Source organism: Pipra filicauda, unplaced genomic scaffold, assembly GCF_003945595.2.
Source record: "Pipra filicauda isolate LSUMZ 115617 unplaced genomic scaffold, ASM394559v2 scaffold4_size7858003_pilon, whole genome shotgun sequence".
NCBI classification, from domain to species: Eukaryota; Metazoa; Chordata; class Aves; order Passeriformes; family Pipridae; genus Pipra; species Pipra filicauda.
Window position 1 is genome coordinate 4,087,017 of NW_024104643.1, and position 24,826 is coordinate 4,111,842.

At 43.5% G+C, this 24,826-nt stretch overlaps 1 protein-coding gene and 1 long non-coding RNA gene across 13 annotated transcripts in view; one reads left to right on the forward strand and one right to left on the reverse strand.

The window, feature by feature from the left end:
* The window catches only part of LOC114003476, a 54,580-nt gene extending 44,347 nt beyond the window's left edge, over positions 1–10,233 (forward strand). For both annotated transcript variants that reach the window (XR_005565600.1, XR_005565599.1), the window contains one exon: positions 2,767–10,233. This is a non-coding gene — a long non-coding RNA (uncharacterized LOC114003476). The remainder of the gene's footprint in view (positions 1–2,766) is intronic.
* The window catches only part of TET1 (tet methylcytosine dioxygenase 1), a 96,451-nt gene that overhangs the window by 38,073 nt on the left and 33,552 nt on the right, over positions 1–24,826 (reverse strand). For 7 of the 11 annotated variants that reach the window (XM_039386700.1, XM_039386698.1, XM_039386699.1 and 4 more), the window contains 3 exons: positions 22,170–24,213; positions 16,346–16,396; positions 666–3,192 (listed from right to left, as the gene is read on the reverse strand). In XM_039386700.1, coding sequence (XP_039242634.1) covers positions 666–3,192; positions 16,346–16,396; positions 22,170–24,089 — 4,498 coding nt within the window. In that variant the 5' untranslated portion in view covers positions 24,090–24,213. Of the gene's footprint in view, positions 1–665; positions 3,193–16,345; positions 16,397–16,495; positions 16,582–20,964; positions 21,058–21,374; positions 21,402–22,169; positions 24,214–24,826 lie in introns of those variants that run through there. The other 4 variants (XM_039386703.1, XM_039386706.1, XM_039386707.1 and 1 more) reach the window with 4 other exon arrangements.

A 24,826-nucleotide genomic window follows, 5' to 3' on the forward strand; every position in this document is an offset into this window, starting at 1 on the left:
CAGGCAGATTGCTTCAAGTCCCTGACTTTCTTTCCATCTGTGCACTCGAGCAGTCTGACAACACAGCGTGTACCGCCCTCAGCCAAGCTGTGTTTGGTCTGACATCCCATCCTGCTCACAAGTCACTACTCGTGACTCACCTCAACCCCACCCCATCTCCCCCTGTGCCTTTGGCACAGCCTCTTCCAGGCCATCAGGACTGACAGGGGCAGCAACAGGACCCCCTCCAGCTGTGCTCTCCCACTTATCTGACAGCATTTAGGTGACGGTGACAATGTACTGGGACGTTTTTCCAAAGCCCCCCAGGCAAAAACCAGTTCTAGACCATCAAAATCAGAACCTGATATACTGCAGATAAATACACATAAAGCACAAGTCAGCGATGGTAAAACAGCAAACAGAGAAACTCCTTTTCCTCTTGGGTTTAAATTTAAGTGGAATATTTAAACCTGCCAGTTGCAATACCAAAAATACTCAATTCTGCTGTGCTTTGCAGGCCCAAAGAACACCAAGCAAAAGCTACAGAAAGGGGAAAAATCATTTCCTCCTGTTTTCTAATGGTGAAGCACTGATTCTTTGGGTAACAGGATTCCTCACATTCAAAGGAACAACACGAGCACATCTCCATGGGAAAGGTACAGGCAAAAGTTAGCAGAAACACTTACCAACACAGTCACAAGTTGGCAACTCAGACTGTCCTTTTTTTGTAGGTGTATCTATTAAATTTTTTGTGGGGGTATCAAGAAACTTCATAGGTGATTCAAGGAAACTGCTGAGCGTGTTTTTTGCTGGGGAACACCCTGAGTCGCCCGTGCTCTGTGCGTGGTCAGCACCCAAACTGGATGACGTCAGGACGGTCACCTCGCCCACACACTCCATGTTCCTGAGAGCCTCGGCACAAGCTGGTACCTGGGCCCCTCCACAGGGAACAGGCAGCACCTGCACCTTTGGGTCTGCCTGTGTGCCCTGCTGGACACAGGCTGTGCTCTCACTGCTCTTTTCGTTGGCTCTCAGGTCGGACTGGTTAAGGGTTGGAGGCAAAGGGTGTGCCTGACTGCCAGCTGCTGTTTGCTGTACCTGAGAATTGCATTGTTGTGTAAACATCTGTAGGTTTTCGGTTGGTCTGTTCAACAAGGATGCTGTTTTCAGCTGTGAAACAGCCAGGGGATTTTGGGAGGACAGGTCACTGCGCTGGCCACGTGCAACAACTTCATTTTTCAGTGGGTCAGTGCCCAGTGGGTCCCGGGAGCCTGCAGTTTTCATTTGCTCATTCACCACTTCACAGCCAAACAACCTGTCTTTTTTTTTCTCTTGTGGTGCCTCAGGTAAACATCTGTGGAATTTTATCTGCGTTTGGGGGAGAAATAATCTAGTTTTTTCTTGTGATGATGAAGTATTTTGACTCTGTGCTCTCTGTACTTTGGTTCTTGGAGATTTTTTTTCAGGCAGAGCTATTCTGGAATCCTGGGGCATGGTTTGACCAAGCTTGTGCAGTTTTGATGATATCCAAATGTCCTGCAACTCGTTGTGCTGGCATGACAACAGCTCTAGCTGGTTCTGATTAGCTTGTTGATAGCGTGCTTCTGGAGGCTTCTTTTTGTGTCTTGGTTTCCATGGCACAGCACCGCCTTTCTTATTTGTTACTTGTTTTTGCTTTATCAGTAAGGAACTATAATTATGCCTAAAAAATGCGGATTCTTTTTTCTGCACCACATCTTGGTTATGTTTTGGCTGCCTCTCCTGTGATATTAGATTAATCAGTGATGCCTTTATGTCATTCTTGTGTTGTGAATTGGCCTGGTTTGATTCAATCAGTGCTGCAAGTTGAGTTAGTTGTGCAGCTACATCTTCTTCATCCTGGCTGTGAATTCCTCCTTCCTTAATCAAAGAACCAGTTTCCAAGTTCAAATCATTAGAGGGCGTTTTTTGCTCTAACTGGCCAGGAGTTTCCAAGTTGTTCCCTGTTTGCTGGACATTACAGGAAGCGTTGCAATACTGTCCAAGGGCAACTGGATCATGAGCATAATTTTTCTCGGTAGTATATCCTGAAAGCGATGTTGCATTAGATGTTAAGTCAGATAAAGTTTTGGTATCTCTTGAGGATAACTGTAACTTACACATCTCCCCAGCCAGGTTGGCAGGTTTATCCTGCAATTCCGGGACTGAGCTTTGGCCATTGTATAACACTGCCTTATTAGGGAGCTGCTTCTGCGGGTGAGCGCAGTGAGCCAGGAGCTGCTGCTCGTTCTGTAAGTAAGTGTCTTTGATCTCGTTTAGTGCAGAAGATGTGAAGGAGGACGAGGTGTCACTTTTAAAACTATGGAGCAAGTTGGAAGTTGTTTCTTCTGTACATTCAGTACTTTCAGTTTTCGCTGGCGAAGTTGTTCCTAAAGGGGCTTCAGATAACTGTGTTAAAGCTTCAATAGCTACAACCTGCTCCACAGTTAAATTTCTGGTTTTAATCAAGGACAAGAAAGTTGACTGGAGTGTAGGATTCTCAGGCTGTGTCTCCACCTTAGGTACTTCAAAGCCATTCTTTCCTGCCTGCAGTTCCCCTTCAGGCAGGGGAGGACAACACAAGCTTTCCTGCAGACCCCAGATGGAACCTGCCTGCAAAACTGACTTATCAAAATCCTCAGAGATGCTGCACATGCAGTTTTCCTCCTTTATTAAAACATTTCCTTGGTTTTGTGGGTGACCACAGCCCATGCCAGTTGTCAGAGCATTTACTGTGTTATTCACATTGGTACCTTTCGTCCATTGCAGGTGGGAGTTGCTCGTCAAGTCCGTCCTTTCCTCTACAGACACTTTTTTCAGTGAAGCAACAGCTTCTGGTGGTGAATAATGCAGGGGTTTGATGCCATTTCTGATGGTCTGTGCAAAGGATTTTTTTGGCTCAGCTAACTGACTGGGGGAGACTGCTCTGTCACTGTCTCCAGCATGTTTCAAGTGCTCAGTGCCCGGCACAGCTCCGTGGATGTCGCCGTTGACATGGACACCAAAGGATGGCTTCTCATTATGTGCCCACTTCTCTGCTTCCAGGCCAGTCATTCTTTCCTTCTCCTTGCACTGCACATTTTCAATGGGCACTGCTTGATTGCTTTTCACCCTGTATTTTTCACCATGACCACATATACTGCATTCCATGAGTTCTGGTCTGCGGCCATTTACTGGTTTGTTTTCTAAATTTGCCTATAAATAATAACAGAAAAAGTTGTTGTAACAAAAACATTAAAAATAAGCATAAGGCTTCCAGCAATTAAACACTACTTTGACAGATACTAGGAATATCCTAATTAAGCACAGGCACAGACATTGGAAAATACCAAACAGGAAGCCATAAAAATCCCTGAAGGCTAAAGACCCTATCCATATTTATAGCTATTTTTCCCCCACTGTTAAGGGGCAGAGGAAGAAAGTGTGTACATGTGGTGGTGGGAGACTAAAGAAATGAATGGACAGAAAGAACATTAGCATTTCAAACCAGATGTGTAGGACTCAATTTTTAATGAATTTGCATAAGCAGATGAAAGTCTCCCTTGAGTTAAAAGCAGGACTGAACTCTAAAGGCTTGTACCACAAAGTTCAGCAGTAATTTGGCATAATTATATTGATTTGGCTAGACCAATAAACTGCCTAAACCAGTATACCACTTGGCTGGACACTGTAGCTAAGGCTGAAAATCAGTCATTCTTGCTTCAAGTTCTTAAAAAGAATTACAAGCCTAAGCTGAAATGAAGAGTAAGGCAATTTACAGCAGCTCACCTGAAGGTTAGTTTGGAAACAGCGTGCTCAGCTTCCGTATTTAGATGGACACTTCCAGTTTCTCAACAGTCTCATGTAAGCTATCCCAAACTGTATTTTAGTAAGTGTTAATATTTCATTAAACACCTTCTTCCTCTTTACTGATACCATACAAGTCACATGGTTGAAGCAATGTCAAAATCTAGCTAGAGTCAGAATATTGTGTCCCGGAAGGAATATGTCTGTGGGCCTCAAGGAAGTAGTATGGGTATGAAGTAAGGAGTTATGCAAAGTAAAAAAAAAAAAAAAAAAAAAAATTAAGGCAGAAACTTAGGCAGAAACAGCAATAAAGGCAGGAATGCAATTTTTGTTATGCTAATCAAATTTTCTTTATTTATATTATATTTCCTTTTAAAAAATAATTTAAATTCACAACAGACAGTGCTGGTACTTAATCTGATTGTAACATCTAAGAGTTCTTTAAATCATCTGCAGCCTTAACCCTTACTTACAAGAAAACCAGGCCTGCTTTTCAAATCAGACCTCAGCAATACCAGTGGCTAATTAACCCCATGTTGGCACAGCACATCACAGCAGTGCCCAGAAAACACCACCCAGTTTAATGGAAACCATTCAGGCAAATCCGACGTGGTTCTGCAGTCCTGCCAACTAAAGGATATGGACTCCTCGTAGAAAATAACTCAGAAAAACAAATGCACACTAGATTTATGATTAATTATGACCATCAAGACAGAATTGCCAGAAACCCCCAGGCACATGGAGCCAGCTCCATCTGGAGCCCAGTGTTCACCTCACAACTGATACAGCACAGACCCAGAACCCAGAGCACGGCCTAGGTATTGTGAGAGGCATCAAATTCTCACGGAAATGTTATGTACAAACATGGCCAGCACCTATGTAGCCAAGTCAAACTTACAGGAATCACATAAAAGATGCCTTATTTCACACTTTTTCATTACACACAGATCCTGACTAACAGTCTGTAAGCCTGAGCTCCTCTGCATCCTGCTGGGTTTCAGTCAATGATTCCCAGGGCCAAGGATTACTGAGCAATTACTACGGGATCCCCAAAGCTAAACAGATTAAACAGTTCTATTGCTAGCAGGGGCAAATGCATCACATAGATCTCTGCAGCTGTACCAGAAAATATTTTAAGGGTCCACCACAGGAAAGTAAAACCCCACAATTCTATATCCAATCAAAAGATGAATTTCAATTACCTTAATTTAATTTCATAAAGAACTAGGATACGAAATTGCTGTTCTTTCTTCAGCAAAAGTGTATCTAATATCTCTATCAATCCAAAAGTTGTCCCAACAATGTAAAATTGTTATTCAGAATTATTTAATCAGACAATTAGGAGGCTGAGGAGTTAGAATCAAATAGATTAAAACTAATTCCCCACCATCTGCACGTTGTCAACATGACAACATGTTAGAAAGACTGTTCACTACATTAAAAAAAGCTAATAATCTAAGGCTGGTAATTTGGGAGCAGGTGTGGGGAAGGAGGAGGGTCCATCCACAATTAGCAGAGGTGAGAAGATCTGACACAGAATCCACTGGCAGCACTCAGTCCAAAAAAAAGTCACACCCTGCTCTCAACGAGGTTATTCCTCAATAAAATCCTTCATCTGACCAAAAAAGCACTACTGTGCTCAAAAATACTCTGGATACCCCCTAATCTGCTAGTGCTGCACAGGTACAGTACTGTGTTCCCAAGACCCCAGGGATCCCAGCAGCAAAGTGAGATTACTTTTTAAATTATTCCTCTTACATATATTCCACTAACACTACTGCAAGCTGCCCACACGCAATGAGGCAGAAAAAAGAACCAGATGAATCATATCCTTGGCATGATTTAGTTCATATTTTGTTTTTCCACATGAAGAATTAATATTGCCATAAAATCAGATATTATTGTTTTAATTAAACTCTGCCTTTTGAGCACTATGTTGCTTTATCTCTTGTAACTGAACTGCAAAGGAGCCTAAAAGATACCTTTCTTCTCTCTGACAAGCAGAAGAAGCCACTGGATAGTCTGTTGTCTGTGAAGTTATTATCTCCCAAAAGAGCGATGCAGACACTAGCAGGGACAGAGCTCGTTTGATGCCTCCCCTCAGCTGAGGAGCAATCCATCCCTGAGTCCTGAATCAGGACTCAAAACAAATGTGAAAACTACAGGCAAGGATAACACTGTGCCTGGGATTGTGGAAGTTAAGCACATGAGTCTGATCCCATCGATTTCTAGGGCTTTTACACGAGCGTAATGAAAAGCTGAATAAACCAGATCAATAGGAGTCATTTCCCTCTCTCTCATTAAGGAGAGCACTACTCTGCCAGGACACAGAAACCACCAACAAATCATGCTCAAGCTTAGGCTCTGCTGCAGTTTGTGCTATTAGGGCAGGAACCACAGAGTCTGCTGTGGCCACTGCTGTAGTACTTAAACTTCATCCAGATATTATCTCTTATGTACACACACACAAAAATTCACTCTGGGAACTAATGCTTCCAGCAGACACAAACAGCCAGTTACAGCAAATCATTTCACATTCTGAAAAGGGTCTACTATTAACTTCTCTTTTAACACAACATGCTTCTGACATAATGCAAAGAGTTCACCAGTTCACAATCAGAATCCAAAGCTGAAAGCTACCCTAAAGACATTTCCACATCTTGTGAACAACAGCAAGCAGGCCATCAGTTTGTGTCTCTCGTTTCAAACCTCTAGAGGTGGTGACACACACTGTACAATCAAGGACAGCACCAGAGTCAAACACTCCCAGAGAGGAGAAATAACAGATGATGCCCAGACAAACTACTGATAAAACAGCTCTATAAGCAAGTCATGATGAGTAACATGATAACCAATGCCAAGTCCCCTAAAACAGCCCTCCCCGTAGGATTCTGCCCAGGGCCCCATGAGAATACAGTGCCCAACACTCCAAGAATGCTTGTGCCAACACCCCCCCAGCTTGTGCCAATAACCAGGATGACCCAAAAGGCAGCTCTTCCAAGGTGCCAACACTCAGGAGCCTAAAAGGACAAGTAGGACTGTGTGCAGTGGGTAAGCCTGGATCCTTTGCAGAGGTTGCAGCCATGCAGCCATTCCCATAGGCCCTTCCATGCTGGGATAGAGCTAGCAGCTTCTCAGAGCTCAAATGCCACAACAGAAGTTTTCTTTCAGAAATACCATTTGGAAGAAACCCTCAATGTACTTTATCTAACATTGAAAGAGGATGTGTCATTCATGGTCTGCCTGTCAGATGTCACTGCCTCACCAGAGATAGGACAGCACCAGCCAGCTGACCAGCACAATTTATTCCCACTTCCACTGTCTGCTCCCCAGGACAGGCAGAAATTCAGGGGAATCCAGGACTTGTACTGGATAGGATCAATATACAGGGGGAAGAAGATAAGACATGGACAGGACAGGCAACAGGGAGACAGAGCACAGGTGTGGACAAACAGTGACTTGTGCTGAGTGCCGTGTTGGAAGCCAAGCACTGGTTAGAACAGAGACAAATGTGAGGTGGGATGCTGTGCAAACTACAGGTCACCTTCTGGGTACAGCCAAAGGGGTTTTTTGCATTAAAATAAAGGCAGATACAAGAATACCTTTAAGGACAAATGTCTACTTCAGCCCACAAGTTCGACTACTGTAACGCAGACAACGTGCTGTAGGTTGCTGCTCAAGGCTGCAGCCTGAGCAGGGCTCCAGGGTGAACTGGTGAACTCCCAGCAGGCTCCTCAAAGAAAGAACAGCCAAGTAGGGGCCAAGCTGCAAGCTGGGGGCTATTCCCATAAAGCTCACCAGAGGCAGAAAGCAGTTCCCAGCACGCTTGTGTAACAACTGTGGACACGACAGTCTCAGTGCCCCACAGTCCTGCAGCAGCTCAGACCAGGCACATGTTCTCTAGGCCTTAGTGCAGAGAACCAGACTGGGGAGCAGCGTTAATGGAACACAGCCTGCATTTACATGATGTTCTGCTTCTCAAGAGAGCAACGTTCACAGATGGCAGAGGAACAGGACGGGACTTGGCAAAACTATGTTGACAAGTTTTAAGAGAGAGGCTGGTTTGTACAGAAATTCAGGGGAACAAGAAGCTCTGCAAATCTGGAGAAAGTCATCTAACCTGGGGCATCCAGGTTTTCCTGGAGGGATCCCCCTCACTCCTGACTTCCCTGGCCCTGAGGATCAAATCCACCCAAAGTCACCAACTTGAGCATCACAGCAGGTTGCATTTCACACTGATCTTACTGCAGCTGCAAAGTCTGCTCTGGTTACTTTTTTTCCCCCTAACTGTAGACACAACAGCAAAGAACATCCTCCAAGTTACAGCTTAGCAAAATAAACTACAGGAGACTAATTCTGACTCTAAAGGCTTAACATGGTGACTCCCATAGAAATGTATTTATTGAATTACTACTTGGAAATAGGCTCTCAGCCACAAACTCAAATTGTTTCCATCAACTCTGAGCTCTACGTTGTAGAAAGCTGCAAACAGAAGCAAGAAAAAATAGAGAGTGAAGGACACGCCATTCTCCCACACAGGCATCCAAGAAGTGGATGTGTTAAGAAAGAAAAAACCATAAACATTACAATACTTCTTCTGCCACAGAAGCAAACACAAACAAGCGTTTTGCTTGGTGGTTTTTGTTTTCTTTGGGGTTTGGGTTTGGTTTGGTTTGTTTTTTACTGGTGTTTTGAATTACTCAATCATTTGTCTTCAACACTGAAACTGAGCACTCAAAAGAGACCCTGGCAGCTCTGGAAAATATACTGCTCAATTAAGCCACAAAAGAAAAACGATACAATCAGCAGCAATATGTAATCCCTAATAGAACTTTTCCTTATGTGCTTTAACTCAAAAGCAGAGATGAAAGAAATTCAGTCTTTGACTTCACCCACACTCACTAATGCCTCTTGTGGTCTGTGAAACCCTCAGCACAGTGTCAAGGAAGGGCTGCCTGGCCCTGCACTGTGAGTGGAGAATCAGCACAGCCTTCACAGAAGGGGTTTCAGGGAGCAGATCACGGCGGTGTGCAACATTCTTCACAAGGTTCTCAAAGAACACTGAAATTCAGACTTATAAAAGAGAGCAAATAATGCAAAGAGCAGACATGATGCTTCCTAAATGAAGCTGGCAGGTCAGCCATTTCCTCCCAGCTGAAGGAGAAGTTGTGTATCCAGGAACAGACGTGGGACTGCACTTCCAAAAGGTTCCTACCTCAGAAAGCAGTGCCCTCACAGAGGACATTAACATGGTCAGTGATCAACTGCACAGTAACTATAGAAACTCCTGTTGCCACTTTATGGCCAGAAGGGTTAGTGACATTCTTGGGTGCATAAAAACCCCATATAATTAGGGAAAGACTGGTTACTTTCTCTCCTGTACTTGGCACTTTTGCACCTGCCAGTGGAACAAAGCGTCCTGTTCTGGCATCCCCGATTCAGGCAGGACATTGGTATGCTGGAGAGGGCTTCGAGGACCACAGCAATGACAAAGGACTGAAACATCTTGAAGTGAAAGACTCAAGTTCACTCTCTCACTCACTCTCTGCAGTTTGCCAAAGAAAAAGAAAATTGAAAAGCCACAAACTCCTGCCCCGTCTATGTGGAAAAGAATGCTGATAACAGAGGGCTCCTTGTTCCAGCAGACAAAAGTACAACAAGACTCGGTGACTCCAAGCTAAGGCCAGAGAAGTCTGGCCTTGAACGATGGTGCACATTTTTGCAGAGGGACAGAGAAAGAGCAAAGAATTTAAGCATCTTGTTAGGTGTTTTGATGCACTTTTCATCCATGGAAGTTTTCAAATTTGAGTTCTTTGAGATATTTTTAAAACGTGATCCTGAAGCCAAATAAATGGATACAGTCTTGCAACCTCTCAGCACACAAACAAGTGTTTGCCACATCTTGCCTGGGTGAGACCCAAATGTGATCCAAACTGATACAAGTAAATTTTCCTGCAGTTTCAGTACAGAGAAGATCCCAACTGCTAACAACCCAACTCCCACAGTGCCTGTAACCTAAGCAGGAAGATACTCAGCTCTTTAACTTAGGACCCCACAATCTGCTGTACAGCCAATTATAATGTTTACAAGTTGCTACATGCCCATAGAAGCTCTCAGACCAGAACTGCTAAGGACGCACACCACCATTCTAGCCTGGTTTTAAAGCTGCTGAGGGGCCACAAGACTAAAAGGTGTAACTCTTTAGCAATAGAAAAGTTGGTGACAGGTAGTTCAGAGAAGCAGCTCAAGGTAATTCAGATTTTGAAAAGAGAAAAACAGCCATGCTGGTTACTTAACCCACCAAACTACAAGGCTACAGCACTATCCCGGATTTTGCATCTATGTTTTGCTTACTCTCATGAGGAAAAAAAGCCTAAAAACTTCCTAGTGATGTTTCTTCTTCTAGCTAGCACATACCTATGGTTTAAATAAAGCTCAAAATGGAATTCATATTGTAGGTAACTTCACTTGTTCTTCACAGGAGGAGCAGCTTTCACTCCCATACGGGAAGAACAGCAGCGCTGTTGTGGAGCAGCACTGCAACAGTGTTGACACTGCAGAACTCAGACAGTGAGCATCTGTCACATGAGGAAATGCTGCACATCTTTAAACACACAAGTTTCTCCTCTCATAAGTTCAGCAAACCTCTATTTTAGGAAAATTAAACCTTGCGCCCCATTTTACTAGAGCTTCAATTATATCAATTAAATTACAAGCAATACAGACAGCACCAACACTGAGAAACAAGTTCACAGTTAAGACACAAACCACTCAGTTTTAAGTCAGTCTCAAAAAATTCTAATATTCTAAAAGGCTTAATATTAAAGTTATGAGGGACAGTCAGATATAGTCTATATTCTATTTTTACATCAGTAATGAAAAGTGATTATTGTTAGTTGCTTATAGGTAAATCCTGTTTTCCTTTTTCTTTAAATTGGTTAAGTTTCATGTGCTTAACATTTAAAAAGAAAATGCCTTCATAAAAATGCACGAATTCTTCTTACCTTCCAAATGAAATCCTATAATTAAGAATTAAATCTTTAGGTCTCTACATGGGCAAGGCTTCTACTATGTCAATGGCAAACTCTGCTGCTGTAGTATCTGCTAAATTAACTAACTTTCTCATACTCAGTAACACTAAACAAAAATCACAGTTTAATGTGGCAGAAAGAAAAAAAATCTGCTGCCACTAAGAGAAGTTTGGGGCTCCTCACTGGTTTTCTCCCACATCAATTACTAAAAGCAATAAACAAACTCGTGTAGCAATGTGGTATCAGATCCTAAGCTGGCAGTGCCCACTGTCAAAGCACTTGCTTTCACATTACTGTCCCTAAGTGTGTGGACAAACTGCAAACTGATAACAGATTACTAGAATGGGAAAAGCCATTCTGGTATTTCAATGCCTACATTACACACAGCAAGTACAAGTATTGATTAGAGCTCATAATTCGGTAGTGAATCCAAACAAAACACCACACCTGGAATACCACACCAGTGTTTATTTTGTAATGCTGAAACTTTAAGAAATCTAAATAATGTATCAATATACCTACACAACAGACCTTCATCTCCACATGTACCTTTTCCATCCTTCCCACAATCTATGTTGTGTTTACTGGATATTTAATGACATTTTGGATCACAAACACATTTTCTACCTTTTTAAGAAGCTCCACCTCTAAAATACAACAAGGTGGAAGGCCCAGCACCGCACTCAAACACGCCATCAAAATCAAGATCTACAAATAAACAGCCATTCAAAGTGTGCAAACCCCTCTAAAAGCACTGTAATCACGAGGTTCAGCCTGGCCTTTCCCAACACTCCTCTGCCCCACCGTTCCCTGAGGAGTGGCACTATCCTCACAACTGCTCTGCCACAGCAACAGAGGAGTTAAAACACAAACCCTTACTCCTCCCTGTCCCCCTCTCAGTGGACAGTGTCCCTTTCTCCCCCCAGCATTCTGGGGAGTTGTGGGGCAAAGAGCAGCAGAGGGCTGTGAGGAGGAGGTGGATGGGAGAGGGAGCAGCACTGGAGCAAGGGAGCTGGGCAGGAACAGGGAAGGACAGCATCCCCACATCCTGTCCAGCTTACTCTGCACCACAGCAAAAGTCCACAAGGAATGGGCTTCAACTGCACCAGAAACTGGCAGGAAAAATTAAGGATTAGAAAATTACTAGAGTAAGATTAATAATTTACAGACCACTCACAAAGGCTTTTTGTTAGAACTCTATTCAAAACACATCTACAGACATGAGTAGCTCCAGCAGAACTGTACAAACAGCATGCAAGTGCTCCACACGTTCACATGAGCAAAAAAACTGAATCCCATTTAGACAGGCACACACCCAGCTTGAAAAAGGTCAAGATAAGAACATTTCTTTCAAAAAATTATAACTTAGTTTAAAAAAAAGCTGGGTAACAGCAAAGTTATTTATCTTACTGTTAAAAATAAAATTTACTAATTTTTGTAGGACCCTCCAATACCAAAAGTAAGCTCTCCCTATTCAAAAAGTGGAAGCAGAAAGACATGTACGAAATAGGCGACACTTTAAACCAGTACTCAAAGCAATTTTAATTGGTATTTACTGAAGGGACGTGCTCCAAGGTGATAATGTCCCTTCTATAAAACCATAACAAATATGGTCAACATCCGTTCAAATGTGTATTGCACCATTCTGTCTTCTTCCCCTCTAAAATTCCACAGCAGTGCAATTCCATTCATTGACTTGCTCATCTCAGTTTAAAGGGGAAAAAAGTAATAAACTTTAATTTCTTCCAGCTAAATATTTTGGCAGATATTCTGCACTAAAAACATACACGATAATTTAGAATAAATGTTCAAAATCAGTTCAATCCTTGCTCACTCAAAGCACTATCATGAACTCTAGCAGTTACTTTCCTAAACCTTGTTAACACATATATGACCTTGACAAAAAAAAGGTGTAATTTTAGTTTCTTTAAGCACCAAAACTAAAAGTGCATCATAAAAAGGGCAACAGCAGGTCTGCCAAGTCAGCTTTATTTTAAAGTTGTTTTTTTACAGGAAAAACTATGCTTTTTATGTGTGGAGAAGAAAAATTAAGAGGGTGCTCAAGCAGCTATTTGCAGCTTTGATGGAAGTTTAACTTCTACTGATCTTAATATGATGTTTATAAACAATCCAAAAGTTCTAGATACTGAGTCATCTCTGCCTTTTGGCTCATCTTGAAGTGCAGGAATTTTATGGAGCCTGAGCATCATTGCACTCTCCTGGCCCCTCAGTCACCACTGCAGTGTTTATGCATAAACAGAGGCAGGCAGAGAACAAAGACTGTGCCTGCAGTCACAAAACTCACTTAGCACTGCATATATAATTCTGGATCTCTCCCACAGTCTCTTCCCTTCTGTTTTTCTCCCTTTTTTTCTTCTTACTTTTTCTTTTTTAGATCTCCATCAGGGCAGCAAACACCCACAGCCATCCCAAAGGCAGCCTTGGCTGCACAGACCGCTGTGGAAAGACCCCGGGCTGTATTTCCCTGCCTCCTGATCTGTGGGAGGTTTCCTTACTGGTGCCACCGCTGCCTACTCGTGCTCAGCGTAGATTCCCTGACAACGTGATGCCAAAGGCTCCTGTCCCAGTCTTCTGAGCTCTGCTTGATGAACTTGCAAGTGACTGCAAGCACTGCCTCACCGCTAAGGGGAGGTGCCCTGCCCTGCCCAAACTGAGCCAGGACACCAGGAAGGGGCAAAAAGAAAGATGGTAAGTGAAGCAGGGGGTACAAGAACCCTTTGGAAATGCAGGCAAATGAATTTTTAAGTATGAATCCCTTCCATATAGATTTTCCATTACCAGGAATAAAATTAAATAAGCATCTGAAAAAACACAATATAAAGCCCAAGGAAAACTAAGTATATTCCTTCCTTCATATCCATTACTATGAGCTCACAAAGACTTTCTTTAATGAGCACTTGCTTGCTAGAAGTGATGAATATTTCACACGTTCTTTCAAAATAAACATGGAGAATTAATGCAGTATTTATGGCATGGAAGAATTTCCTAAGTGACTCCTCCAATAACCAGAAAAGAGCATTAAAACACAAGTGTAAATAGTAAACAAAAGATACAGCATAATAGTATATATCACTTTTAGTCTTCCTTATGTGTTCAACCCATTTTCAACAGGAAACCATTGCTTATTTTGAGCCTGTACAGAATTTGTGGATATGCTGGTCCTAAGCACCACAATTAGAAAGAACATGAGCCCTCCAAGTAAATAAATATGTCTCTATCAAAACTTAAGAGGATTAGAAAAAATACTAACTACACGTATTACTGGAAGAAAATACTACAAACTCCTCCTTTAAGAAAGTTAAGAACACTACTTGAAGAAAATACAAAGAAAAAAGGATATTGTGTTGAAATTTTGAAAGCATCACTGGTCAGATGCCCTCAATCACTACAATCATTAAATCAAACACTTAAGTTATAATTCAACAGGTAAGACAACAGCCCTTCGCATGGCAGTCCCACCAAGGACAGAAGCCAGGTTAGAGTCACAGACCAAAATGTCACATTTTTAAAAACGCCCCAGTAAAGAATTCTCCAAGTTATGCGGCTTTTCTTCAAGTTCACTGCAGCTGTCAGAGCTGTAATGTAACTTAAGATGCCCAAACTCCCTCCTCCACTCCAAAAACAAAGGCCAACCCCACCAACCCCAATCCAGCGAGATGCCTCGAGAGGTACCGTGCCTCATTCAGTGGATGCAAGTGAACAAACTCTTAGGAAATACTCTTCAGCATCACCAAACAAAGACAAATACTAGCAAACACAAAGAACAGCACCTAAACCAAAGAGGAAAAACTGCAGAATCAGTTCAGCAAAGGAAAAGTCAAACCAGAAATAAAGCCAAGTCCAATGGCTGACATGGATACCATGCACACACCCAGAACCAGCCAAGCCTTTCCGCTCAAGAGCAAGAGGGGAAAAAACTCTTCAGAAGGCTTTCTGGAAAGGAGAGGAATGGCAGTATCATATTACATAGCAACCTGCTGGGCCATCAAATCCCAAACAGTGGCAAGATCGAGTCCAGAGGAAAACCTCAAGACCCAGCTATGAACCCCAACTGCAGACAGACACCCAACGCAACCTGTGTGGCTGTGACCAAAACAAACATGTTTGGCACCCTTTGACAGAACACGTGTCACACCAACACGCTACAAACTGAACAGCTCATTTACAAACAACCCTCGTTTTGCATCCTGCTATCAACTGCACAAAACAGAATGAGCAAATGCTCCAAGTTTGAGCTACACCTACGTACTATCTGACAAGAGAGGCAGTAATTAAAAGCATATCCACAACATAATGAAAATGCTCACATTTTAATGGATTAATGTACTTAATGCAAGAACAAAAAGCACTTGCTAGTGTTGTACAACCACACTTACTATCAGCATACAGGTAGGTGGTTTGCACTACTATTCCCACATGAAGAGAAAGACGCCCTTGAGGTTGGGCATACATGCAAGTCAAATAAGGTTATTTGCTCCTTACTTCATCTTAACTTTGGTTTGTCTTACCAAAGTTTCTGTCACGCGTAAAAGTGACAACAAAACTAGTAAGATATTGGAACGTTTTCAAGTAAAATTACACTACAGACCATTCGGCATTTATCAAATTCACTATGTCCAGCAACTTTGGAAATTTTAGTGTACTGAGACAACACTAAACTATATTACATTTAGCTGGTAAAAGAGACTAATGCAAACTTTAACATACATTTTTTCTCATTTTCCTTACCTTCATCTTACACATACCATCCATCTTACTTGCACCACCCATCCTCCAACATGTTATTTGCAAAAACACAATTAACAACTTATTTCTTTTCAAAATATTCTAAAGATTAACTGAAAGATGCAGTATTGATGTGCTACCTGTTACTTCTTTTTAAAAAAAATTAGCCATGAGTGTAGCAAGTCTGTGTTTTGTTATAAAAACTAAGACATTTCCATTTGAAACAGCAGTCTTTTGTTATCATGAAGGATAACCATCTTAAAAGAGTGTGGAAGGAACATGTTACCATGTGAAACCGGAGGTTGTTGTAAGTACACAGAATTTTCAGTTTCAGCTGAGGTGTTCTAAAGTTTAATGGAAGAAAGGAAATCAAAGCTACAGTAAAGTAAGCACAAAAATTCCACTTTTGTTAACTTGGCTTGCATTATAACACTGACTTCTCATATAAAATTTCAGATGCCATAAAACCTGTATGCTAAAAACATTTGCCTGTTACCTTCGGAATTATGAAACTAGAAACAGAAAATTAAAGGGAACCTTTGTTGCGATGGAAAGCAAACTTTTGGGAGGCAGACTTGTGCAGAAAGGTTCAAATATGTCTACAACATGCTGGAGAGAGAGAGAGGAGCGAAAGGACATGTTCTGTGCTTTTAAAATTAGCTAATCTGCTGAATAGCTGGAAAGCGCCGCTACCCAGCCTTTAACCCTTGGGCTTCCTGGGCTGTATGACACGAAAATGCTGCTCAAAACGGGAGGGGGTAAATATCAAAGCAATCATCGGTTACCTTTAAAACTCTTTGCTTCCTCCTCTGAGGTCTTTTGTTTTCTGTTAGAACCTAAAAAAACATCAAATTGCAGAACATAAGTTGTGGTCACAAAGGCAGGCAAGACACCTCCGATTTTTTTATTAAGGAACAGCGGTATTTCTGCAGTACCCGGAGTGCTTTACACGCGGCCCCCGCGCGGGCCGGCGGCGGCTCCCGGCGGCCCGTCCGCCGCCCCCGCGGCGCCCTCACATCGCGGGCGCCCCGCGCTGCCCCTCACGGCGCCGGCCCGGCCCCGCCATCTTTGCTTCCTGCCGCAGCGGCGGCCGCGCGCCTCGTGCGGCCCCCGCGGGAGCGCGCGCCCCGCAGCGCCCCCCCGCGGCCGCGCGCGCGAACAAAGGGGCTCCCGCAAGAGCCGGCGCGGACCCGCCGCGCCCCGCGGAGGCGGAGCCGGGGCCGCTCCCCCCCTCCCCATCCCGCGCACGGCCCGGGCGGTGCGGGGCCACCCGCCCCGGGCAGCGCGGCCGGGCTCGGGGTCAGGCGAGGACACGGCCCCCGTGCACCCGCACGCGTGGCTCCGTGCGCGCGCGCGCACGGCGCCGTGCACGGACCGCGGCGCCCGGGCCGCGGCTCCGCGGGCAGCGCTCCCGCACGGAGCGTCCCGCGCACGGGAGGAGCCGGCGTTCACCTGGGCGAGCCCGCGGCCAAGGAACTCCTCGGCCTGCTGCCCCGAGCCCCGGGAACCGCGGCAATGCCGGTCCGGGAGCGGGAGCCCCGGACCCGCCCGCACGGCCCCGAGGAGAGACACGGCTCCGACAGAACCGAGCTGCCGCAAAGGCATCGCGGCGGGAACTGCCCACCAGAGAAACAGCGAGGGCCATTATTTTCCCACAGCTCCACGTTAACACGGATGGAGGGAGGGCGGAGGGGTCACACCGAGCCCTCCTGGATCACAGACGTTCGCTAACTAGGGACAACAAACAAATCACAGCGTATCTAACGCTGCGGCCACCGAGGCATTCACTGAAACCATCTGCAGCTGACATCTAAACCAGAACGCTGGCCGTGCAGCTGTACGCTAAACAAAAGAAAACAAACAAACAAACCCAGTAAGAACATCTTTTCATCAGCTCCAGACTGCAATCTGAACCTGTTTTCTGCCTCTGCTGCTAAACTGCAATGCACTCCCTGGCCGGTCACTGGTGCAAATGCCCAGGCAGGGACACACAGCTCCTGCAGAGGATCAGTTCAGAAAAAGCTGCTGCCCACTTCTGTTGTCTGATGCTACCTCATATCTAAGCTCCTCATTTGTTGCACCAGAGTGATGCATTAAATAGGATTTAGGATCAGGTAAAATAAAAGTACTGATTTGTAATTTTTTTCCCCAAGTCTGTAAGGGTCCTTATGCATAATAAAAAAAAGAACACTCAGTGATCTGATTCTTCTTTGCAGTTTTGGCTATTCAAGTTGCTTTACAGTCCAGAAAAAGAATTGTTTTCTTAGAAACCTAAGACCCAGTATTCTGACTTAGTCCCCACTTTAGTGTGTGCACTAGAGAGTGATTTCAGGTTTCCTTGTTACTCAAGTACTTTCCTCTCCTGTTAGGATGCATCCTCATACCAAGGAAAGAAAGAAACCTCTTCAAATAAAAATTTCCCCATAAAAGCTTTAAAGACTAGCACAGAAAGTAAGGAGTAGTGAAGAGGGAACTTGTTAAATACAGCCTCTGAAAATAACTAGAGCACAAACTAATCCATCTCACTGTAATTCATGCTGCATTAGAGTCCACACCCAGGATCACAGATTGGTAAAGCAGCACAAGTCAATTATTTTCCACCCCCAGAGTGTGTGTGTAAAACAAGAGTAAACTGCTCTACTGCAGCTCCCTGCCCTGCCCCTGTGCAGCTCTGCTCATCACACACCTCAAACTCGCCCAGCTGGGTGCTCCCCCCTTCAACTCAAGAGCCACACTCCAGGAGTGTTTCTATGCACTCATTTTAAAATTCAAGTGGCTTCCATATTTCTAGAGTCTATTGTAAAATAAATACCACGAAGTCTAAGTTTCTTGATTATAGCTAGGCCTGGCTGAAAAACGAGAATTCCATTTTGCTTTTTGTTTTTTTGCTTGTTTGGGGGCTTTTTTTGGTTGTTTTTTTTTTTTTTTTGTGTTTTTTTGTGTTTTGTTTTTTTTTTTTTTTTTTTTTTTTTTTGGATTTCAACACTTAGTTGTGTTCCAAAGCAGAGCAAAACCTTTAAAAAATTCAAGAGCAGACAGATGGAATGTGGGAGACCAAAGTTCAAGCCCCCAGTCTGCATCAGGCAAAAAGCCCTTACCACCAAGCTGTTCTAATAATTCTCATCTCCTTTTTAAGTTTTAAGCAGGAATTTCATTTGGAACCTTGGGAAGCTTTCCCCAAAGACAGTTGCATCGAGACAGATAGTGAAAGCTTCCTGTTAAATCAGCATTTTCCATTCAAAGAATGGCTGACTGGAAAGTTCCCAACCAACTTGAATTGCAGCATCCTTTTTAAATATGTCTGGGTTTCGGCAGCGTGTTAAAAACCCACAAACAGGCAGGCCCTTATTGTTATTTAATATCCCATGTTACTCAGATTACAGCTATTAAAGAAGATGTCTTGAAACACCTTGGGCAACCCAGCAAACTTACACTCAAGTGGCCTGATGCTTTTTTGTCACTTTGTTGACTACAGGTCCCACTAAATCCAACAATTACCTCACACAAACTAAAGCTCCCCCCTGCTTACATTTACTAGGCTGCTCTTTCAAAACATTTCAATAAGCAAAAAAAAAAAAAAAAGTTTTCCCTCCTATATTTCAGGATTTTTCTTTACCAACTCCTCCCCAGACAGCCCCAGTGCAAACCCCTCAGGAAGAAGGGCATTACATGGAACAATATTGCCACACACAGGGGCTGGGAGCTGGAGCCCACAATACTTGATGCAAACTTTCATGATGTCACATCCCTGCAAAACCCATTACATTCAGGAAGGTAAAATACCACTGAAGGTTTATGGGGATGTTATTCTTAAGTGATATTTTTCAGGTCCGATATAGTTTTCAAATCTTCATCTGGATTATGTGTGAATTAATGGAAATAACAGTCACTTAACAGGAGCTCCAAACACAACTGATACTCTCTGAGGGTGGAATGCCTGGGCACACATGGGCAGGGGGGTTGGAATATGCCCTTCAGTTTACAGGCACAACTTCTACCAGCCAGGCCTTACTCCCTAGAAGTGTAAATCCATGTAAGTTCTCAAGGAAAACCTGCACTGGCTATACAACCGTTTAATGCAGAGCTCTCACTGACTTCACTGGGACTTCTGCATTTTTTTAGTTAGAATGAGAAGAGATAATTCCCTTTAAGGCAAAACACCAACATTTAAGCTATGCTCATGCAGAGCATGTCCATCCCCTACACTCTCCTCCCAGTGAATCACCTCCAAAAAATGCTCACATTCCACCAACATGAGAAAGATGCATGACTCTCCTGAGCAAGGAACACACTGAAGCCAAACCCATTTCTCTTAATTATTTATGTTCACTTTCTATACCATGGACAGAGACCCACAGTTTTGGGTTTTCCCCAGCTGCCTTCATTACTATCACACAAGTCCCACTGCTACCAGTTTGGGAAAACACAATGGGATTCTCTGCAATCTTATCTAAAGGACAGCTGCTGAACAGAGTGCCAGAGTGTTCCCATCCCCCAACACCTTCTCCTGGATCTCAACATCTTTAAAGAGCTCACGTAACATCGTAGAAATACTTTCCTCTCATTTCCTCAGAGCACAGTTTCTAGAGTTCAGAAATGAGGCAAAGCTCCTTTCTAGGAATATCTGAAAAGGCACCAGGTTTCATTCAAATACAGTTTTATAAGAAAATATCTGACATGTTCTTAAATGTCAGGAATACTTAATTTCCTCCATGCAGTTCCCTGAAACTTCATACAAGATTTAACGAGAAATGAAGGAGGCCTCTGGTGCAGCTCTGAACGCACTGTACAGAATGTGACCAGTCCAATAAAATAAAAGCACATCAAAATAAAAGCTGCCAAAGAAAAGAATAAAAACAAGGAATCTCTCATAAAGAAAGCAAAAGGAGTGCCCAGAGAGGACAAAGGTGAAGGAGGAAAGCTAATCTGCAAGGAGAAGGTCAGCCTGAGCAACAAGAAAAGAAGTATGTTTAGCCTGGAAAACAAAGGTTGACAGAAAAACTGGAGTGCTTCCTTTCAACAACCCTGCCAAACCCCTTTTTAAAACATGGCTTTTAGAACACTTCCTACCTCAACTCCACCAATTCTCTCCCATGAGCTTCTTCCATCCTACTGACTAAATATACAAAAGGACATAATGTCACTACTCTTTTGCTGTAAAAAGTCTGGCTAAGTTTCTACCACCTTTGTTGTTTTAATATGTAAAGTCACACAGCTGTCCCTCCCCACTCCCTTTTTTTTAAGAGCATTTAGAAGTAGTTGAGACAGAGTCTTTGAATGAATTCTGAGCCAAGCTGTTTAAGCCTACTTCCCTAAACATTATATCTTAAAATATACTTCCCCCACAAAGGGGAATGTACCATATCTCTTCACAGCTGTAGGACTCTTCATTCTGCTTGCCTACCTTACAACCAGAACAGCCAACCCTGGTAAGCACAGGCCAGAGCAGTGAAACCAGGAGCTCTCCTGGATCTCGGCAGCTGACGGGAATTCCTACCTGCTGCAAGAACACACCATTTTAATGGAATTGCTACTGAGAAAGGTTTGGCAGGTGCATTCTCCCCAGCGTGAACTGCTCCACTCACAGTACACACTGGTGCAGAGACTTGAACCTCAGTTTCCCACATCCCAAGGCAAATGTCCCAGTGATTTAACTCCCAAGACAGCTCTCCCGCTCTGAGGTTCAGGTAGTATTGGACCACATGAAGCAGAACGCTTCCAGCAGGACCTGGCAGTGCAGAGGCCAACACTGCAGCTCAGAGCTCAGGGAATTCAGTTGGGATGTGGGAAATCTATGTTCAACTCCCTACTTACCTGATTTAAAGCCTGATCTTGAACTGAAATCCCTCAGAAGGTCAGTGCTGTTATCACAAGGGCATACAGACTGTCTTTTCCCCTCCTCTTTGTTCCAAAAGTAATGACCTGGGTTATAAAAGGCTGATGGATCAGAAAAATGAGTAAGAAATACAGAAAAAGAGAGTATGTATGGGGCATGTGGTAAAAGACAAAGGGAGAGAGGCAGGAGAAGTGAAATGAGAGAAACAGAAGAACAGACAATTAGAAAGGCAGAAAGATGCGAAAGGGGAAAATGCAGCTACAGTTTTGTCCTGAAGTTTATAAATTTATTTCCATCAAATCTGTCATTACAAGCAAATTATTTTAACTGAAGCAAAGAGCAAACAGCCTGCCTTCCTTTGCTTTTTAGCCTGAAGTATTTTGAAATACCACCACTCTCCCTAGTAATTCAGTCTCCTAGGACTACCCTCAATCTCCCTCCTCCCCACACTTTGTGCTCAAATCTCTCATCTTTTCATGCACTCCAATTAATTCATTCTTTGGCCAATGTGCCAGTATCCAGAACACAGAGCTAAAGCCATACTTACCTCTGATTCTATGGATTTAGAAAGCAGGAACAAGAATAACTCCAGCTGGCTCTAACCTACACCTCTCCACATGACAAGGGGAAGTTGCTGTACAACCTGTTGGCTCCAACAGTAACCCTGAACCCTCTAGAGCTGTGCAGTGGGGACAGCATTTCCCAGGGCAGAATTTGAAGATGAACCTCAAGCCTCCAAAGAGTGAGTTGATTCGCCACTCCCCCCGGCTCACCTGGAAGGGCAGCGTGACCGGCGGCGGCGGCTTTTTCAGTTCTTCACATTTTCTCTTCTTACATATCCGGTGGCTGGTTTTGCGCTTCCTGCAGCAGCTGCACTCCTCGCAGTTCGTCTTCCGCAGACACGGCTCGCAGACTCCACAGCGCCTTCGCTTCTTCTTCTCCAGCATAGGGAGCAGAGATGAATATGGAACAGGGCAACCACCAGCTGGATTTTTAAGAGAGGATGGCCCTGAGGCCTCAACTGCTTCAGTGCTGTTGCTCACGTTGTCCTGAACCAGATTCAGGCTTACTCCGACACTTCCCAGCTGTGATGAATAATCATTATGCTGCAGTCTTGAGTCAGCTGGCAAATCTGCATTTATGGCTTTTTCTGAGGCAAGAGCAGAGATTTCCAGCCTCGAAGGCAACTCTGAAACAAAACCTTCATAGAACTGCCCAGAGCTTTCACCAGATATTTTACTGAATGTACTTTTTTCTAAATCTGAAGATAAAGTGGGGACATAACCTGAATTCAAAATTAATGTCTCTGCATCGATACATTTAACAAGCTGTTCTATGTCCTCCACTTCAATATTGTTTAAAGAGGTGTTGGAGACTGATTCACATACTGTAAATATGTTTTTTGTGTCAAACTCTGACTTTTCTCTTGTACAGCTCAAATCTGAATTTGAGTAAAATTCTTTGGGAATGGGTACAAAATCCACAACCAGTCTCATGGGGGATTCTGCAAGTGAGCTTGCACCTTCAAAATGTAAAAGCAAATTTGATTCAGTGGCAGCTACAGAGCTGGAATTTGAACCAATGTCTTTATTCTCAGATTCTAAATCCCAGGCTGCCTTCAAGCAGGACTCTGCAAGTGACCTTGCATCTTCTAATAAATCTTGTGAGTGAAACTCAGAGGTAACAACAGCTGCGGAATCTGGGTCTTGTTCTTCACTAGGTAGCACCAGGTCCAACTCTGCTTCAATGTGGGATGTGGCAAGAGTGACTGACTCTTGTGCTAGTCCTGCTGAGCTGAGGTCTGAGGTAACAGCAGAGCCGGGGTCAGGTTCTTCACTGCTGGGCACCACATCGAAGGGAGTCTCCCCACACACCTCAGATTCAGAGGTGATTACGGAGTCGGAAGGAAAAGATGGAAGCACAAGCACAGCACCTTCAACAAATGCTTCAGCCAAACTACCCATGTCAAGATCACTGGGTATCTGCTCACAGGGCAGACCTTCACGCTTAGATTTCACCCCTGATGCTTCTGTACCATCAGTTACCCAACTGTTTGGAACAGAGTCATTTGTTCCAGGTATTTCTACCTCCTTGTCCTGACTGGCACATGGGAGAGCAGGCCCTTCACCTGCACTACAGGGAGAACCTTCTACTGGCAGAGCAGCCAACTCATCTTGTGCTAAATCTTGTTTCAAAACTACTTTGCCTGTTTCATCGTTTTTCTCTTCTACTCCTGCCAGGGCTCCTTGCTCATGGTTTTCCTTTGTTTCCAGCCTTTTTTGTACTGCAGATTTCTTGGGTTTTGCAATTACTGGAGTTTGGGACAATCTAGGGGAGAAGGGTCGGTTACGGAGAGACATTGTAAAGCCATTGATGTTGAAAGAATCCTGGTTGTGAAAGAGGATGTTGTCAGCTTTCTCCAAACTCACCCAAGACGCTCCAGACAAGGTTCTCGTTACACTGCTCCTGAGAAGTCTACCCGAAGAGCTCATGATTGGTTTCTTTTCTTGCTGTTTTTTCTTAACATCTTTTTCTTGCGCTGGCTTTTTGCCTTTTCCAGAACTAACAGCTTTTGTGGAAGCCTTTGTAGTTTTCTTTCTCACTTGGCTAGATTTCTTTTTGCCCTGGTTAGTTTTCCTTTTGCCCAGCTCTTCTTTTTTGACTGATCTGGAAGGCCTTGCGTGGTGAGCCATGTCTGTGGAGCAGTAGGAATGTTAAGAGGAGAAACGGAAAAAAAATCATGAGCTCTTGAGAGACCTTTTCAACAGAAAACTGCACACTCCCATTGCTGCTCTCTGTGCTGATACAGCACCAACTCTAAAACAGAAAAAGATACAAGACAGCATTAATATGACTGTATTTAATAAGAGGTGCATATATATTACATTGACCATTTTTAATATTCAAAAATAGAGAGGAAGAATCAGAAATATCAGTATTGGATGTTATGTTCAATTAACACAAAAGCTCTGAAAATATTACTATACTGCAAAGGCCTTTAACACAAAGAAATAAATGGAGCTCAAATGATCAGGCAGCATCACATTTACTGCTTTATGACAGTTCTAAGTTCTCAACTTCATTAACAGTTCATTAACCACCCCTTCCCTTGAGTCTGCTCCATAGTTATGACCAATATATTTATCTTCAAAAATCCACCACACATCTGTCCCAAGCTTTTGCCCCCAAACATAACTGCAATGCACAAGTCCCCAGTTCCCCAAATACAACTCAATCATCTCAGAAGATACAACAGTCCTTGCCCTCCAAAGCAATTTCCTTCAAGGTAGGTTGGGTTGTTGTTTTTAAAGTAAAGCAATTCTCAGAAGTACAGATTTTTAAGCACCTTAAGTGCTTTTTAAGAACCTGTGGAAGGCTTTTAAAGCTTTTTTAGCTATTGGAATAGATCAAATGGGTAGACAAGGGCAGC